This window comes from Vigna umbellata, chromosome 5 (assembly GCF_029865625.1).
Source record: "Vigna umbellata cultivar VRB3 chromosome 5, Vumbellata_1.0, whole genome shotgun sequence".
In the NCBI taxonomy this organism is placed as follows: domain Eukaryota; kingdom Viridiplantae; phylum Streptophyta; class Magnoliopsida; order Fabales; family Fabaceae; genus Vigna; species Vigna umbellata.
This window is the reverse complement of record NC_142169.1, coordinates 56,330,406-56,348,776: the sequence shown is the minus strand read 5'-3', so window position 1 is coordinate 56,348,776 and position 18,371 is coordinate 56,330,406. Positions and strand designations below refer to the sequence as shown.

The following is an 18,371-nucleotide window of genomic DNA, read 5'->3' as shown; positions in this document are numbered from 1 at the left end:
TAATGGATGAATTTTAAATAAAATGTTATAGTTAATTGTATGAATGAGAATAGTGTAAAGATTTCTAATGAATAAATGTTATATTAATCTTGAGTTAGGATGTTTTGAATGTTGATTTTGTAAAAGGATTATCTTATAAAACTTCTTATGTAAAGGAAAATGTTTTAGTTGTAAGAGATGAAAAAGGTTAATATTCAAAGTTTTGGTAAGAGACCAAACTTGCAAATATAGAGATACATTTAAAAAGGTTAAAACATCTCAAATAGTCTATTACTCCATAAACATGCTTCAAACTGCAATGTTTTTCATGATAATGGTTTAAAGGGTTGGGGCAACAAAGACGGAAGCGTAAAAATGATAGACACCTTATTGTTCAAACTCCTAAAACAGCAAAAAAATCTCATTCATTGTTCAAACAAAATGAATTTGTTCTCAGTTATTTTTCACCTCATTTAACAGTAAAAGTGAAACCAACAAATAATTATTTCGTAGAATCTATATGATTTTTGTAAGGTAGAATCAATTTTGTGTATTATCGAATCTAAAAGTTGATACTTTATATGGCTACCAACTCTTCCTCAATGGTTTGGTGATCCACAGAAGACTTTAAAATACCTTCAGTTATAGAATTGCTCCATGTTTTATATACATGCTTATATGCCCAAGAGTCACCACGACTCAATACAGTTTAGTCATCATTCATTAGAGGAAGTCAATCAAGACTGCCTCAATTGCAAGACATCAAATGAGGAGACAAATATCACATATTATTACCATCTGATCATCATATTAGAGCAGACAAATACACATAACAGCATCTAAGATCATCAATCTGATCGGATTCCACCCATGAAGGTCCTTGGATCAGGGCAGTTTCCAGAAAATTGAGCTTGTGAAAAATCAAAACCTGGATTCTGCAGGAGGGCACAACAGAATCATGAGTAGTGGTTTGAATAAGGCAATAAGATCATCATAATCTGAACTATTAAAATCTGGGTTCCACACAAACAACAACATTAAACCATAAGGAACGGTGCTTTGAGCAGAAAGATTGTTCCACTATAAACTAAATCAAATAATGTTATTAATGGCTAAGGCTACAATAGTGTAACACAATCCTTTAACTGGTGCAACAGACAGTTCTTGAACCTTACCAAATGGCAATTTAATAATCATCAAGTTAATTTTTAAATCACTTTATGTCTGTCCAAGATGCAGAAATTCAGGAATCAGCAATGGACTAACTGCCACAGGCACTACGAGATATTTCAGAATAAGTGGAAAAACCTTATCTTATTGACTATGTCGATGAATTCTGCGAATTCTATTGTATTTATATAGAAAATGTCTGAGTTCTACTAAGCCAGGAAGCGGTTTCAGAAAAAAAAAAACAGACTGTTAAGAACTGTTGAAAGTCCCACATCGACTAGAGATAAGGCCAAAATATAATATATAAGTGAGGTGCAAACCTCACCTTACAAGCCGGTTTTGTGGAGTTGAGTTAGGCTTAAACCCACCTTCTAATATGGTATCAGAGCCATGGTTAGAGCCTATCCTAACGAGTTCTAAGTGGGCATTCTATTCTTCTATTCCACCCGCTATCGGGCTGTTATTGGACCATTCAATTTCTACTATCACGTACGAGATGTCTATACCTCGGCGTGAAGGGGATGTGTTGCAAGTCCCACATCGACTAGAGATAAGGCCAAAATATAATATATAAGTGAGGTGCAAACCTCACCTTACAAGCCGGTTTTGTGGGGTTGAGTTAGGCTTAAACACACCTTCTAATAAGAACCAAACCCAACTAAAATTTAAAAACTGAACTGTTTTTTAATAAAGAAACTGAAATTAACTGAATTTATAATTACACTGAACATAACCGAACCATAAAAACAGTTCAAATTTGAGAAAACAGTTAAAACATTGAATTTCATTTGCGCAAACTATTTAATATTTCAGTTTAATTAAACTGGTTTTCCAGTTTGGTTCAGTTTTCAAACAATTCAGTTTGATTCAGATTTTTGAACATTCGTACAGAGGGAAAAGATGTATTCCGTTATGATAGGATAATATGCATCTGATGACAGGGTAGTATTCTACATAAGTTATGGCAATAACATCTATTAAAGGAGGAGGGATGGGGTTGGAAGGATAGAGTAATGAAGCTACTAGCACTAGCTAGAAGCCATGACTTTGGGAAGCACTTAGAAAATAGAAATGTAAAATAAATCAAACTTCTTCAAAAAATTAAAATCAGCTTATGTGCAACAATTTTATGCAACATTAGATGAGAGAACTTCTATAAAACTTGAAGTGCACAAGTTGATTGAACTTTAATTCATTATACTTATTTCCATTTTTGTTTAGGGGGAGTGTCAAAATTCAACACAATCAATTCAGACCAGAATAATCCATGTTGGCCAAAAAAAAGGTAAAATCTTGATTCAAAGTTCTGGATACACTCTAGCAAGAAACTTCAAAATATCTTAAATATCATGTACGCACGAGATCTAAGCAGATGCACCAAAAAATGAAATTATCTTCCAAGTTCAAGAATATCGTTGAAAAAGTCTAATGTATGTTTATTTATAGGTGAACTCATTGACATTTGTTGGAGAGGATAAACAAACACTAAAATGGGAGCTTATCATCTAGAAATAAAGTATCAAGTGTTGGTAGTCAGCAATCTTAAAAACTACAATTTTCATCTTAACATCAATTTTATCCACATTAGATACCCACAAATTAGTACGCAGAAATGAATAATACCTGCTAATTATCAGATCCTCTTCTCAATGTTATACACTACTTAGGCCAAAAAAAGTATCAACCAAAGAACACACTTTGGAAATAGTGGAACCCAACCTAACAGCTAGATGGGTAAACCCAATAGATGAATATGAAGGCAATAATAATAGCCCATTAACTAGTAGGAAAAGAAACAAACATAATAAAATTCATTATTTTTTTAAAGAGTAGTAGAATACACAAGATTTTTAAGTATACAAGTGACATCAAATAATTAGAATTAATATCCTAGAATCCATGTTGATGATTGCTTCTTAATATTAGTAGTTAGGCAATTAGCTATTGTATAAAAGTAATACTCTATGTATCCAATACAGAGAAACAATAAACTTTGACAATGATTGAAGTTTTGGTGCTTTGATACGTGAACAGTACCAAAACTTGAGGGCAACACAACTATATTAAAAATAGTATTAAGTAGTTTTTTTTTTATCTTAAAATGGTATGGATAAAGGTTGGAATGGAAAGGGTTAAATACTCAGGAATAAGGCTTATATGCCAATAATAATCAATAGGCTTATTTAGTAACTAGATCCCTGTAATTAGGTCTTTGTTTCGTTTTATTCCCTATATTTTTTCACTCAATCCTTACTTTTTAAAAAAGATTCAATACGGTCTCCTATTTTTTTAAATGAAATTGACATGATGATGTGACACCTTCCAAATAAGGTTAATGTCAATTTAACCGAAGGTGCCACAAGATGAATTTTTTCGCTTTAATAATGAATTTTTTTGCTTTAATAAACCAAAAGAAGCTCGACATATACTTTGAAATAAGGTATGATAAATCGTCATACCCCAATTATCCATATCTTTTAAACTATCTACAAGCTTAAAAAATTTAAAACCTATATAAGCATATGAGTAGAAAAATAAAACTTGGCTAATCCAAGTAATATGTACAATCTAGCAAAATTTTCAATTTCAATATCATCATCATCTTTATTATGTTCCTCAAATTTACAAAAAAAAGATCCTCAAAAGAAACACGACTTTTTGTTAACAGTGAGGATGAAACAATAAAAACATTTTGAAAAGTTGCGTTTCTTTTGAGAATTTTTCCAACTCATATGCTTGTATAGATTTTAGATTTTTTAGCTTGTAGATGATATGGAATATATAGATAAATATATTTGGGGAACGGCGGTTTATCATACCTTATTTCAAAGTGTCTGTTGAGCTTCTTCCTGTTTATTAGAGTGAAAACATTCATTCACAACAAAGGACACTGAGAAGCACATGCTACACGTCATGGGATTGATGCAAATGAATTCCAAATTGAAACACCTGGAAAAGGATTGTGATGAAAGCAAAACTTACCTCCTCTTGAAATCTCTGAAGCATGAGACGCTTCTGTTCAAGATCAGTAGAGTAAGGGTCCAACTGACCCTGACCTAATATTGGAGAAGCCCATGTCTGGCCTTTATCTCTCTTCTGCAGTGTTATATGCATTATATCATCCTCTGCAAGTCGAACTCCAAAATCAGCATCACCAACAAACTTAACCAAATTACACTTATTTCATCACTGATTTTGAAAGAAAAAATCTTCCTAGTTGCATTCCAAAGCCAAACACTTATTTCAAGAACTTAAAAGATTATTATGAAAATCAATAAATTTATAAGAGATATCTATTTCTTCTATGGAGACTCGATACTTCAGAGACGGGAGTGTATCGTGTAGCACATGTCAAAGACTTATACTCCTCAGATGCTTCCAAATAAGTATACAAAAAGTATCCAACTTTTTTATTTAATTTTATAATTCTTTTCTAAGACACTTCTGGGATACTTTTAGGTGTATTATCCAAAAAGTATCCAATTCCTTTTCATTTGATTCTTTTAAGATTATGATTTGGATAATTCCCAATAGTATTGGAAAAAGTTTGTCTAAAGCTTCTTGAACAATCGTATCCTTCGTCATGTTATAAGAGAAATTGGCCTAAAAGTTATGCCTTTTCTCGATGATATAAACAGAGGAGAGATGAATCATACAATTAACATTAGATAGAAATTTAAATTTAGCAATGCTTCTGAATTGTAAGCTATTGTGTAGAGTCGATATTTACCTTTAGTTCTACAATAGATGTTTTTGTTCATCCACTTAGCTATGGTATAGAAAAAGCTATACTTTTTCGTTACTATGACAGATGTATTTTAGTAAATTGTGATCATCATAGTTCTGAATTAATAAAAAAGGATCAATGTCTCTTTAACTATCATTATTCTACATCTATATAAAATATTTTATAATTTTTTAACATATCATGTCGTATTCCGTGTGGTATTGTACCCATGTCATACTAAGTATCTGGGCTTCATCGTATTTCTGATTAGATCACAATAAACAACACTGACTTTTACACCGTAAGTGCATGTATGATTAAACAAAAATATATATATATACAAATCAATTTGGGGCGAAGGGGAAAAAATTAGGGATTGATTAAACCTTTACCTAGGGTCCAAAAAGAAGAATCTGTCTTCACCGGGCAAGGGAGATCATGCTGAGAAATAACACACAGATAAATAAGGGGGAAAAAATAAAATAAAATAAAAAAGTAACAACAAAATTGAGAAAGGATATGAAGAGGAGGAGAATTATACTTACGTTGAGATAGGGGGGATTGCCTTTGATGCCAAGTTCGAGGTGCTTGGACTGAATCTTACAGTAGAATTGCTTGGAATGGACGTTGGGAGGAAGATTTATGTAAATATTGACCTCGTCGAGGGTTTGATCCCACTCGAACACCTTTTCACCTGGAATCACAGGCGCACACACAGACTTGTTTAATTCGGATTCAATTGACGAAAAATCACAACAGAATAGAACAAACATGGAGAAATTAAAAAGTACCGTTGTGGATAAAGCTGTGACGTTTTTCGGGGGCTAATTTTTCCGCCATTTGACGTTCTAGGGTTTTCTACACTCTTTCTTTTTCTTCTTTCTTCTGATTCTTATTCAGTTATTCTGCTTTCTCCTTTGTTCGCCCTGTTTCCTTTGCTATTATTTTTGGGAACTGTAAAATCTGCAGTTTATAATCTCTGATCAAAGAGATACATTATTTATGTATTTTCTTAAATTCTTAAAATCTAAAATCAAATATTTTATCAACACAAAAATAATAAATATATTTTTATAACTGCTATATTTATCTATAATTTTATCTTAAAATTATGACAACATCTTTATTAATGTATTTGAGTGTATTATGTTTAAAGAAAAGCTGAGAGAAAATAGTTCATTTACCAATTTCTTAAACTTTGTTTTTTTATTTACATGTTTCCATTAGTTATTATTCTGAATTAAATTAGCATTTACACAATTATAATTTTGGTATTTGTATTTTACAAGTTTCCATAATTTTAATATGCCTGGTAATATCGTAGTCATGTTAGATTCACTTAAAAAGTAGATTTAATACATCATTTGATTCTTACTTTTAAGAGTTTGGTTTAAAGTAATCCTACCAAGACTCCATAACGGTGCAAATGTCACGTCATTATCACCATCTCCAGACAAACCCTAATTTCTCTCCAAGAAATCTTAGCCGTTGCACCATCCAACACCATCACTGCCATCCTCGCCGGCAGCCGTTCTCTCCAACACATCACGCGCCACCACCAAAGCGTCTTCTCCCTTATGTTGCACCTCCATCACCTTCGCATCTCACCTTCATTCTCGCGCCACCACCCAACGCGATCCCTTGCTATGTCGCGACCACCAATCTTCACCATTTTCATCCTCGCACCAGCCAAATCATCGTCGCGCCAGCAGCATTGCCGTCTAATCTCCACCACATAATCGTCCACCACTAACCACCGGCCAAATCGCCAGCTGCTACAGATCGCGAATCGCCATTCTTCTCCACCACTAATCGTGCCGCTGCTTGCCTCCACCTGCAACCACAATCAAACCAGCAAGCAAACCGTGGAGACCTAGGGTTTCTCGCGTTCTCGTCGCGTAGCTTTGGTGGTGGCGTGTGATGCGTTGGAGAGGACGGCTGCCGGCGAGGATGGCGGTGACGACGCTGGATGGTGCGGCGGCTAGGGTTTCTTGGAGAGAAATCAGGATTTGTCTGGATATGGTGATGATGACGTGGCAGAGACTTTTTATTTTAAATTAAAAAATCATTTAAGTGCACTTATTAACGTGTGCCACGTGCTTATGAGATGTCACGATAAAAGTAAGGACCAAATGATGTATTAAACCTAAAAAGTAAAAGTATATATAAAAAAAATGATGTATGATTTTTAACATGATATTATTTAATATCTGGTAAACTTATAATTATTCAAATTGGACTAAGCCTCTCACGAATTTGTTTTTGGTATCACTCTAAAAGACTTCTTATTAATGAAGGTATCTTATGTGTATATAAACACATGTCCATCTCTTATTTTATGTGATGTGTGATTTTGTTTCTACCTAACAAATGTCACGTTACTTTAACATTATAATGACCCTTAAGTGATATATTGTTGGAGGAGAGAAAATTGCTTTACTTTTGTCCTCATTTGAATTACAAGGGAGTCGAGTTTAATTTATTATAAATACTACTTAAGCGATGACGATATTACTTTAAAGATACACCATATGTTATTTATAATAATATTTTCCAAACCTTACCCTATTCAGTAATGTTCAATTCTGCTTGAGTAATAAAAATTCTAATAGAGAAAAAATTGTTATGACATTTCTCATACTCATATTTTAAGTCTTAACTTGCTTAATCATATATTGAGATGTTCAAATATTAATAATAATTATCTGAAAACAATTTGATAGACCTTAACATTTGAACGAGTTATACAAAATAATAATTTGACTAAATTTTTTAAACATGTTTTAAATTCTAGTTTTTCATATTCTAACTGATGTAACGAGTTTGAAATGTAATTCTAACTCATCTAATAACAATTTTGCACTTAATGTGGTGGAAGATCTCTTAGCTCTATCAACAATAGCCTTTGAATGAGTTACTTACGACAATAACAAGATATTATTTATCGGATATTATTTAACCAGATACCAAGGATTGTTCTACTGAGGGGTAAGTTCAACGATCATTAATGGGTACCGAATACTGGTTACCATGTTTCCCACATCAAAGTCCGCATCCACCCTTTGATAACCACGTTCTTTTGAGTCACGATACCGTCTATCGGTACCTCCTTATGTTTGTCGAAGACATTCTCATGTTGGATAATTAGCCAAAAATATGTGCAGTTTCCCACAAGTAGTTTGATTATTGGACGTTTAAGCCAAAAGACCTATAACTATAGTTCGTTCATATGAGAATTTATGATCAGCAAAACATGTTTATAAATATTATTTTAAGCATATTTTCACTTCTCTTTTGTATTAATTCAAATTTAATTAGAATCTCTTGAACATACAATAATCTTTTGTAAGCATCACTATTTGATAGAGGACGAATCAGGCTTAGAAGATAAATACGAGTAATGAAAAATTTGGTTAGTGAAAAAAAAATGTTATGAGAACTTCCGCAATAGCAACCTTTTTTATCATAACTATAATATTTTATTTTGACTTTCTAACTCATTTAAAAGTAACTTCAAAACCACTTGAAGCACCATATTAACCAATTCCATACAAAAAATATAAAATACAATTTCAGCGGTAATACACTCAATCACTTAGAATCAACAAATCACTTCTAATTCAATTTTCCCATTACTCGATAATTGTTTTTGTTTCAAGTGTTAGATAAAAGGGAGTAGAAACTGCACCAAAATAGCTAGAGATCTGATAACAATCATAAAAAAACAACTACAACTCAAATATAAAAATGAAATAGTTGAGAGAATATTATCTCTCAATTCACAGAACAATAAAACATCAAGACACTTACAAATAAAACTAAACAATTAAAAGTGATTTTTTAAAAGTAATATTAAACTTATTTTAAATTTAATTCTGATTGAAAAAATGTCCTGTAATTAGTTATCTCGTACTTTACATTGAAACAGATGAAAAACAAAATGATAGTTAAAGAGAGAAAAAAAGAAAGAAGAGGCAAGCAAGAGAAAAATATAAATAAAAAAAAGACATAAAAAGAAAAAAATAAAAATAGCAGCCGTCGGCCCAAAACTTTACATTATATATCTGAGAAATAATAAAGAATCTCTCAAACAAATAAGTTATGAAAATAAATGCTAAACTAACAAATTTCTTTCATAGAATTATTTTTGAAGAAATGTTGCCACAGTTCACCCATCTCATAATTACTTCAAATTAGGCATTTTAATTATTAATTAGTTTAAATCTATCTTAACTGTAAGTTTCCTACTTGGACAATCTTTAAATATTTTTTTATTGTACCGTATATTCAAATTAGAAACTGTTTTTGTTTTCTAATTTCTTTTTGCAGCAAATATTATTTTTGTAACAGAAACGTGATTGAATTTCAATTACATGATTTACCATGTTAAATTTAAATCTAAACAATCCAAATTATTGTCAATAATTTTTTTTATCAAGGTACGTAGCCTATAAGTATATAGAGTACTATATAGAAGGAAACTTCGTCCTTTTAGCCAGTCTTTAAGAAGAAGCTAACTGCTACATAGACCAACGTTCCTATTCGTTGTTTCTCTGAATAATTACCACAATTTTACTTACGGATTTTGGTGCTTAATTTACGTCACTGGAAAAACATATATCAGTGCTAGTTAAAAATGGAATCAAAATGCATTGTTCCTTTCAAATATTATAATTATTGTCACTGTTATTATCAATATTAACCGTAATGGTAACAGTAATGGTACCATTAGTAATAATCATTCATACTACAAAAGTTAAGCACTTCATATTATTCACTACTAACATCCAATAGTGAAACATTCAAGCTAGCTAGCAAGAGCTGAAAATTCCTCGAAACTTCAAAGTTCTTCAAAAGAGCTTCATTGTACATGGTTACATACGGCTTCTCATTGCAAGAGAATGGAAGCTACATTGTACGTGTAAATAATAGGGGTCTGCACACTAGATTTCTCACTATAACCAATAGTAGAGGATATATACATATTTTACTTGATTCAATTCACGTATCACTACAGAGAATTGACAAAAGTCTTGGTTTGGTTCCACCAAAATGGCACACCACACCATGGAGGAGGACTTCAACATCTTGGAGATGAACACCGAGCCTTGTAACAACAGCAATGCAACATGTGCAAAGACAGCAGCACCACCACCACAGGAACAGAACAACCTCACATCTTCAACTTTGACAAAGAAGTGTCCATTTCTGGTCACCAAACTTCACTGCCAAAGGCTTAGGAGTTTCACAGCAAATTTGAAAGAGGTTGTTTTCGGCACTAAGCTTGCAGTGCTTTTTCCTGCTGTCCCTTTAGCTGTTGTTGCAGATTTTTATGGCCTTGGAAGGGTAAGTGTATATATGAAACAAAATGTTTCATCATTTTCAAGTTATTACTTCTTCCATATATACCATAATGTTAATTAGTCTACATAAGAATGGTTCTTTAACATGAAAATGTTGTGGCATGAAGTGTTTGATTAATTTTCTACCATCTGTAGCCTTGGATTTTTGCTCTGAGCCTGCTTGGACTCACCCCTCTAGCTGAACGTGTCAGCTTCCTTACTGAGTGAGTTTGCATGTGACTTCCTATCTGAAGATTATGTAGTAGTCACTGCAAATAAATTATCTTGATGTTCATGTTTCTAATTCTCTGAATCTGTTTGATTTTTCGTTCAAAATTGAAGGCAAATTGCGTATTACACTGGCCCCACAGGTAAAAGTTTATAAACCATGTTATCTCTCGTCATCTACATGCAATTGAAAATTAAACAGTGAGTTAGGTAATAAGTACAGGATAATAATAACTAAAAGGTTAATGTGCTTTTTTTAACTTTGATTCTCTAAAGGTTAATTAAGATGAAATGAAGATTAGAATAATCTTTATTTTTAACTCAAGTTCTCTATATTTACAAAGAATTTTTCTTACAAAAGCCAATCACCTAACATGTGAGAAATTATGTGAGATTACATCGAGTTTTGAGTTTCAAATTAAAAGGATTTCAATCTAACATGTTTGGATTGGATTGGTTCAATAAAAATCCTTAATTTTTTCAAATTGAAGAAAAAAGGCAGCAGTAAATTTTTCTAAACAACATTGTGAAAAGTGATTGAATATTTTTCAGTTGGAGGGCTTCTAAATGCAACCTGTGGTAATGCAACTGAGATGATCATATCTTTGCTAGCACTTCACCAAAACAAAGTAAATGTTGTGAAGCTCTCTCTGCTGGGTTCCATTCTTTCAAACCTGCTATTAGTTCTTGGAAGTTCCCTCCTTTTTGGAGGCTTAGCCAACCTAAGGAAGGAGCAAATATATGACAGAGTACAATACACAATGCTTCTTACCATGCTGTTTCAGTTTGAAAATTTTCTCACTGTTTAATGTTCTTGCTTCTGACCCTTAATTTGTTTTGTTATTTGGTGATCAAATGAGCAGAAACAAGCAGATGTAAACTCACTGGTTTTGTTGCTGGGGTTGCTGTGCCATTTGCTGCCATTAATGTTCAGATATGCCTTAGCAGGAGACTATCATTCAATAGCCACTAGCAATCTACAATTATCCAGAGCAAGCAGCATTGTTATGCTTCTAGCATATGCCGGATACATCTTCTTCCAATTAAAAACACATCGACAATTTTTTGATGCACAAGAGGTGATTGATGTTTTGCCCTTGTTTCAGCACATTTCATAAGCTTTACTCCAACAATTTTGCTAAAGAAATAACATTTCCTCTTCAATATATGACACTAACTTTGATTTATTGAGGATGTAAAACAAGCTTTGACACTTTATATTTTATAGAATAAGTTGGCCTAGTTAAAAACTCTTGTGTTTTGACATAATAGTAAGTTTTGGATACAGTGATAATTAAACATGTGACTCGATCACAGGAAGATGAAAACGAAGAAGAGAAGGCTGTGATAGGATTTTGGAGTGCATTTACTTGGTTGGTTGGCATGACACTTGTCATATCTCTGCTTTCTGAATATGTTGTTGCAACCATTGAGGTACATATGAATACGTGTTTTCCCTATATTATTCTTGAAGTGCATATGTTCAGAAATTTCAAAGGCTTGAACTTAGATTAATGAGTTATCATCCTTTCATGCTCAACTAGGCTGCTTCAGATTCTTGGGGCATTTCTGTTAGTTTCATTAGCATAATTTTGTTACCAATTGTGGGAAACGCTGCAGAGCATGCAGGCTCAATCATTTTCGCTTTCAAGAACAAGTTGGTATGGCTTCCACATCAATTATTTTACCAAGCATAATTCTCAATTTTGCATATAAGGTTAAGCTTGTCAAATGTGTTTAACTTAAAAAATATATTTATAATGCAGGACATATCATTAGGTGTTGCTATGGGATCTGCAACTCAAATTTCTATGTTTGTGGTGAGGCTAAACTATTGTTAATATTGTGTATAATGCAAGGTGTGAATGTGGAAAATATATAATGTAATGACACCAAATTTTGATAAACTAATCATGAATGACAGATTCCATTAAGTGTGGTTGTTGCATGGATAATGGGTATAGAAATGGACTTGGATTTCAATCTCCTTGAAACTGGCTGCCTTGCTTTTACAATCATAGTTACAGCATTCACTTTGCAGGTAAACTATGCATAACATAACACATTCTGCATACGTATTTTCTTTCTTTTTTGTAACATGATCTTATTGCATCTGATATAGGATGGAACTTCACACTACATGAAAGGAGTGGTTCTTTTCCTGTGTTACATGATCATTGCTGCATGCTTTTTTGTTCTCAAAACTCCACTAATCAGTAAGTATAAATCTGTCTATTCCAATGCATGAAGCTACATTACTATGTTCATCTTTATTAGTTTTGACATGAAATGATGGTGGATTTGACTGTGTTAATTATCTGTGTTACAGATGAAGCATAGAGTAGGGTGAAATTCTAAGGTAGACCATAAATTTTAGGTGGATGGTTGTGTCTTTGAAACTAAAGCTTGGAGGTCCACCAGAATGTCAGAGAACCATAGAACATAGCTTTGATGTTTCCCTATAATAAGGTATATACACATAACAGTGTGACATTTAGGGTGATAATTTGAAACCCCTTTTCTCTTTTCTTCACCTTTTCCATGTTTCCCGCTTACTCCATAATCACATCTTTCTTCACTCAATGTAGAAAATAGATACTCACGGAATAAAGTATCATGTTTTTCCTTATTTCTTGCCTTTATAGAGAAACTCTCTTTTCAAGCTTTCTCATTACTATTTTTTTTATTAACAGAAACAATCATGATTATTTTTATTTAAATTTAATCACACATTTATTATTTAGTTTTGTGTGTGTACATTTTGTCACACACATATATATACATATATAATTAAATTATAATTTTTTTTAACATTTATTCTCCCCAATATAATTTATTTCATTTTTAAAATAATTATCACCATTTATGGATCTATAAATCAATTCCAGTTTTATCAATTAATACATAAATACCTAACGACATGTTAACGTGTCATGAACAATATTAAAAAACAATAATAAAATGATATCGTAATGACTTCTTTTTTTTCCAAAAAATCTTAGAATTTTTTTGTATCGTAATAAAATATGAGTTAAATATGATAGTAAAACTGAGTGATAACATTATTATACATTTAATATAATAAGCGGAAATTAAAATTGTGATAGGCGAAAAATAAAACTATTATAAATTTAATACATTAATATTATTAAGCAAAAATTAAAATATGATAGTAAAAATATTGATTGATAAAATTTGTAAAATGAAAGTTAAATAATAAAATATTTAGTAAACTTTTAACTAATAAAGGGCAAATATACATAGTGGAACCATCACTCAAGCAACTTATGATATAAAAGTCACACTTATGTGGTTTATTATTGATATATAATGTAGAAAAAATATATAAGTATCACGTAAAATTAAACTTATTATAGAACATTATGCGCAATTTTTTTAAAATGTTTTTTATAAATCATAACTCATATTTATATTTAATTTTTTAACCTTTTTTAATGTGTTTTTTTTCAAAGAGACGAGATTCCACTCTTAGGCTGTTGGAAATAAAAAATTCTCAATTTTCGAATATAGAACACAAAAAAGTTCAAGGAAAAAAGTTTCCTCCGAAAATCATGAATTTAATTTAATGAATATAAGTGTTTAATGGACTAAAAAAGTAACATTATTATGCAAGCATCCAGTAATTATTAGCATTAACTTTTTTTTCCTATTAATCACATTATCCCAAATAAAATTAATACAATTAACGTTTTAACTTAATAGACTTAGAAAAATTAATTACAAAAGAAAAGAAAAGAAAAGACTAAGAAAATAATTAATCACATGTGCATCTAACTATAATAGCGGATTTAACTAATCCTCAACTAACTCAACTATATTATAATGGTTCTACTAACCTATTGTTTTTTCCTTGCTAAAATAAGCACTCCTATTAAGTTAAACCATCTATAAAACAATAATGTACTCTTTTATTTAAAATATTAATTATTAATATGCCGTTGATTTTAAATGATGGTAGAATTTTATTTCATAAACATCAGCAAAAATAACATATACTTTACAGTAATGTTATAGTAAAAATTCTTATTTTTAAATTGTTCAAAAAATTGGGTTTGGTGTTTTCAATTTTATGTAATAAGTTTTTGGTGTGGGCAACAAGCTGATTAAGTATTGCCTTTCTAATAATTAAAATATTATTTTCTTACAATTTTTAAATCAATCAATAACTTTTTCATAATATGATTATTTATTTCAAGTAAATAATTTCAAATACAGTACCTAATTTAAAGATACAAAATGAGTGAAATCACTATCAATTTTTATAAGTTACAAAAAAGAAAATTAATAATAAAAATACTTTAAAAATAATGGATTCATAAGTGAAGATATCACTTATTACTCATTAGTATTTTGTTTACTGATTATTAATTTGTCATAGTTATTTTATTTTATTTAGTAAAAAGGGTATATGGTATTAATAATTTTAACTTGTGTATATAATTTTGAAACGTGGAACTCAAGACCCACCACTATTACATATTATTACTATTATTCCGACAGAATGAGGGAACACGGTTTCCTCCAAATTAAAAAAAAGAAAAAAATAATAATGATTCACCCTTGGAATCATAAACCCTGTATATTCAAACATATTTCTTTAAGGTGCACTACATAGTGGTAGGGCTAACTAAAGATAAATAATTTTTAAATAAATATGTATAAAAATAACTAAAAAATATACTAATTAAAGGTTTCATATTAAAACCAATTTGCATATTTTGTTTTTTAAATCCTCTCGTCTATATTCTTTTATGTACTTATAAACCAAACTAGTTTATTTCTTTTAAGGAATTTTCAGTTTAGAACTTTTAAAAAAGTGTGTGTGTGTCTATATATATATATATATTGTTAGAATTAATTAAGTTTTAAGTTTCTCATTAAATTTTAGTATTTTTAATTAAATTTCAATTGTTATTATTTTTATATTGTTCCATTGAATATATGTTATTTAATTTTTTTAATTAAGTGACTTTATTGTTATATTGTTATTTTGTTTATTGTCTCTTTAATACGTGAGATGTATGTAGATAATATAAAAGGATATTGACAATTTATTTTTATTAAAAGCATGTTAAATAACAAGTGTCACCTACATTACAAGTAACCGCGGCAAAAGTACCTTGATTGTTATCAAACATGAATAGAAGTCACGTGCAGTTTTACATTACCGATAATTTTGTTTGATTTTGATAGCACAATCTCACTATTTTAATACGTAACCAATTAAGAAATGGTTAAATATATTTTTAATTTTTAGATTTTATACTAACTTTGAAATTGAATAAATATATTTATTTTAATTTAATTATATTAAACATGTTTTATGTTAGTTTTTGCATTGTTACAAATTTTATATGATTATATTAATTTATTTTTAAAGTTTGAAAATATATTAAATAATGTAAATAATTTAAATGTTAATTTGAAATACACGTTTAATTATTAAAAAAATATAATTAAATTAAAATGAATATATTAATTTATTTTTAAAATTTATAGACTAAAATATATTAAGATTAAGACAAATTCTAATTTTGGATATTAATAAATTATTGATGTAATGAGTTTAGTTGAGATGAATATAAATAATAACGTCAATGAGTTTATATAACTTGCTTGGGACCGCAAAGCAACGTTGCAACGGCCATTGGCATAACCTGCCGGTTGGGTTCGGAACTCAGCACTCTTGATTTCTCCACCTATTTTCAATTAGCAAGTGGCTTTGGTCAAATTTTATTCAATCATGAAGTACATACTTGATATTATTTTTTTGTCTAACAAATTTTATACCAAACATTATCAGAAGCTACAAGTAGTTTGAAGCAATGGCATTAACTATAGTATAATATAATAATGTGGTTGTTGATGATAAAGTACGTATTTGTAGCCATATTTGAAGAGCTCTATAAAATAAGACATTGATGTCTCTTATGTTGGCAACAACCAGCATCTATCTTACTTGGAATTTTAAACTCAAACCTCTCTACCTTACAAGTCACAACTATGCCAGCCCAGAAACACTCCTCAAAAGAAGAGCATTATAAACAAGTTGATGGGTGTTAGGGCGGTTAGAAAGTCCACATTATTGCAACCCAAGTTCCAAATACACAAAATGAGGCATCACATTCATTAGTATAAAACGGTTTCAATTTGGGAAGAAGGGTCAGCATCTAGAGTCCCCCGTATGGCAATGGCGACCACAGAGGAGACAAACCATGTTGCTATCATCTTTGGGGTCACTGGACTTGTTGGGAGAGAGTTGGCTAGGAGGTTGCTACTCTTGGAACCTTCTTGGAAGGTTTATGGTATAGCTAGAAAGCCTGAAACACCACCAACCCTTATAAGCCCTTGTTACCATTTCATCTCTTGCAATTTGCTGAACCCTTTGGAGACCCAGAAGAAGCTGTCTGCTTTACAAGATGTGACTCATGTGTTCTGGGTCACATGGGCTAGCCAGTTCCAATTAGAGACTCAGGAAAGTTGGGACCAGAACAAGGCCATGATGTCCAATGCTTTGAACTCTATGCTCTCAATAGCCAAGAGTCTGAAGCATGTTTCCCTTCAGACAGGAACTAAGCACTATGTGTCACTGCATCCCCCCTATGATGAAGAGAAGCTCCATCGTTACTGCTACCATGAAGAGTTCCCCAGAATGAGCAGATCCCTTAATTTCTACTATGCCCTCGAAGATTTGCTCATTGAGAAACTCAGTGGTAATTGGTCTGTGCATAGGCCTGGTTTATTGTTGGGTAGTTCTGTCAGATCAACTTATAACTTCATGGGGAGCTTGTGTGTTTATGGGGCTATTTGTAAACATTTAAGGCTACCTTTTGTGTTTGGGGGGACAAGAAAATGCTGGGAGGAGGCTTATATCGATGGATCAGATGCTAGGCTTGTAGCTGATCAGCACATTTGGGCAGCAACAAACAGTGACATAATTTCCACCAATGGACAAGCCTTCAACTCAATCAATGGCCCAACTTTCACTTGGAAAGAGGTTTGGCCAATTGTTGGAAAGAAATTGGGGGTGCAGGTTCCGCAAGACATGCTTGTGGAAAACTTTTGGTTTTCAAAAGCCATGGCTGGGAAGCAGAAAGTTTGGGAAGAGATTGTGGAAGAAAACGGGTTGGTTCATACAACTGTGGAAAATATGGCCAACTGGGAGTTTTTAGATGCCTTGTTTCGTTTACCTTTCAAACTCTTGGGGAGCCGAGATAAAGTTGATGGACTTGGTTTTGGTGAACGGTACAAGACATTGAATTCAATAATGTATTGGATTGATTGCATGAGAGATGAGAAGCTGATTCCCTAGGCTTCTTGGTGGCTTTGACTTCAACTTTGAAGTTTTTGGTAGCAGAAGTTTATGGAACACCAGAATATGGAGTTTAGTGGCAGGTTGTGCTTTGCATGTGCTGGTTGACCAGACCCTTTATTGCTGCATAGTTTACTAGTTTATATACAGATGGAAGCATCCAATTTAATAATGTATATAACTTATTTTCTACATCAATGTCCCTCTGTGTCATTTATGTATGGATACAGGTGGAGGGGTTGCTTTGTCTTCATCCATTGGCAATAACTGACCCTATCTTTCGTTTTAGTCTCTGTAATCACTTTCCGCAGAAAATTTTAATATAAGCTCTCAGATCAGTTTATCAAATGTTCAGGTAGTTCTTTTTTTGAATTCTTTCTTCTGCTTATATTTGAGACCATGTTAACTTGAGTACTTGATTATTTGTCTGTTAATCCTCGTAATGTTTTATAAGTATTAACTGTAAAATCGTGTATTTATGCTTTGTTTTAGAAAAAAACATTTAATTAACATTTTAAGGAAAAAAAAGATAAAAAGGTGTGAAACTGTTTCACAATGTGAGATTAATTTAGTGTCTTAGTTTTAAGAGTAG

General features: G+C 31.5%; 3 protein-coding genes across 3 annotated transcripts; 2 read left to right on the top strand and 1 right to left on the bottom strand.

Annotated features, from left to right (window-relative positions):
- Positions 1–585: 585 nt before the first annotated feature.
- Positions 586–5,848, bottom strand: LOC124841277 (HSP20-like chaperones superfamily protein). The gene is made up of 5 exons (XM_047317522.2): positions 5,668–5,848; positions 5,422–5,570; positions 5,269–5,317; positions 4,132–4,274; positions 586–914 (listed from the first exon to the last, which is right to left on the bottom strand). The coding sequence occupies exons 1-5, from the start codon at positions 5,714–5,716 to the stop codon at positions 828–830; spliced, it is 477 nt and encodes a 158-aa protein (XP_047173478.1). The 5' UTR covers positions 5,717–5,848; the 3' UTR covers positions 586–827.
- A 4,024-nt stretch (positions 5,849–9,872) lies between these two features.
- LOC124841274 (vacuolar cation/proton exchanger 3-like) lies at positions 9,873–13,075 on the top strand. The gene is made up of 11 exons (XM_047317519.2): positions 9,873–10,222; positions 10,375–10,442; positions 10,561–10,589; positions 10,999–11,195; positions 11,310–11,525; positions 11,764–11,880; positions 11,991–12,107; positions 12,213–12,266; positions 12,371–12,487; positions 12,569–12,662; positions 12,776–13,075. The coding sequence occupies exons 1-11, from the start codon at positions 9,929–9,931 to the stop codon at positions 12,784–12,786; spliced, it is 1,314 nt and encodes a 437-aa protein (XP_047173475.2). The 5' UTR covers positions 9,873–9,928; the 3' UTR covers positions 12,787–13,075.
- A 3,345-nt stretch (positions 13,076–16,420) lies between these two features.
- LOC124841275 (NAD(P)-binding Rossmann-fold superfamily protein) lies at positions 16,421–18,107 on the top strand. Its single transcript, XM_047317520.2, has one exon. The coding sequence runs from the start codon at positions 16,652–16,654 to the stop codon at positions 17,777–17,779; it is 1,128 nt and encodes a 375-aa protein (XP_047173476.1). The 5' UTR covers positions 16,421–16,651; the 3' UTR covers positions 17,780–18,107.
- The last annotated feature ends 264 nt before the right edge of the window (positions 18,108–18,371 follow it).

What these genes read in the sequence shown, in the direction of transcription:
- LOC124841277 (XM_047317522.2), bottom strand. Translation starts at nt 5,716, where the DNA reads ATGGCGGAAAAATTAGCCCCCGAAAAACGTCACAGCTTTATCCACAAC. An exon ending in TCACAGCTTTATCCACAACG is followed by an intron (nt 5,571 to 5,667) that starts GTACTTTTTAAT and finishes CTGTGATTCCAG; the next exon opens with GTGAAAAGGTGTTCGAGTGG. An exon ending in TTCTTCTTTTTGGACCCTAG is followed by an intron (nt 4,275 to 5,268) that starts GTAAAGGTTTAA and finishes TTCGACTTGCAG; the next exon opens with AGGATGATATAATGCATATA.
- LOC124841274 (XM_047317519.2), top strand. Translation starts at nt 9,929, where the DNA reads ATGGCACACCACACCATGGAGGAGGACTTCAACATCTTGGAGATGAAC. An exon ending in GTATTACACTGGCCCCACAG is followed by an intron (nt 10,590 to 10,998) that starts GTAAAAGTTTAT and finishes AATATTTTTCAG; the next exon opens with TTGGAGGGCTTCTAAATGCA. An exon ending in CTCAAATTTCTATGTTTGTG is followed by an intron (nt 12,267 to 12,370) that starts GTGAGGCTAAAC and finishes CATGAATGACAG; the next exon opens with ATTCCATTAAGTGTGGTTGT.
- LOC124841275 (XM_047317520.2), top strand. Translation starts at nt 16,652, where the DNA reads ATGGCAATGGCGACCACAGAGGAGACAAACCATGTTGCTATCATCTTT.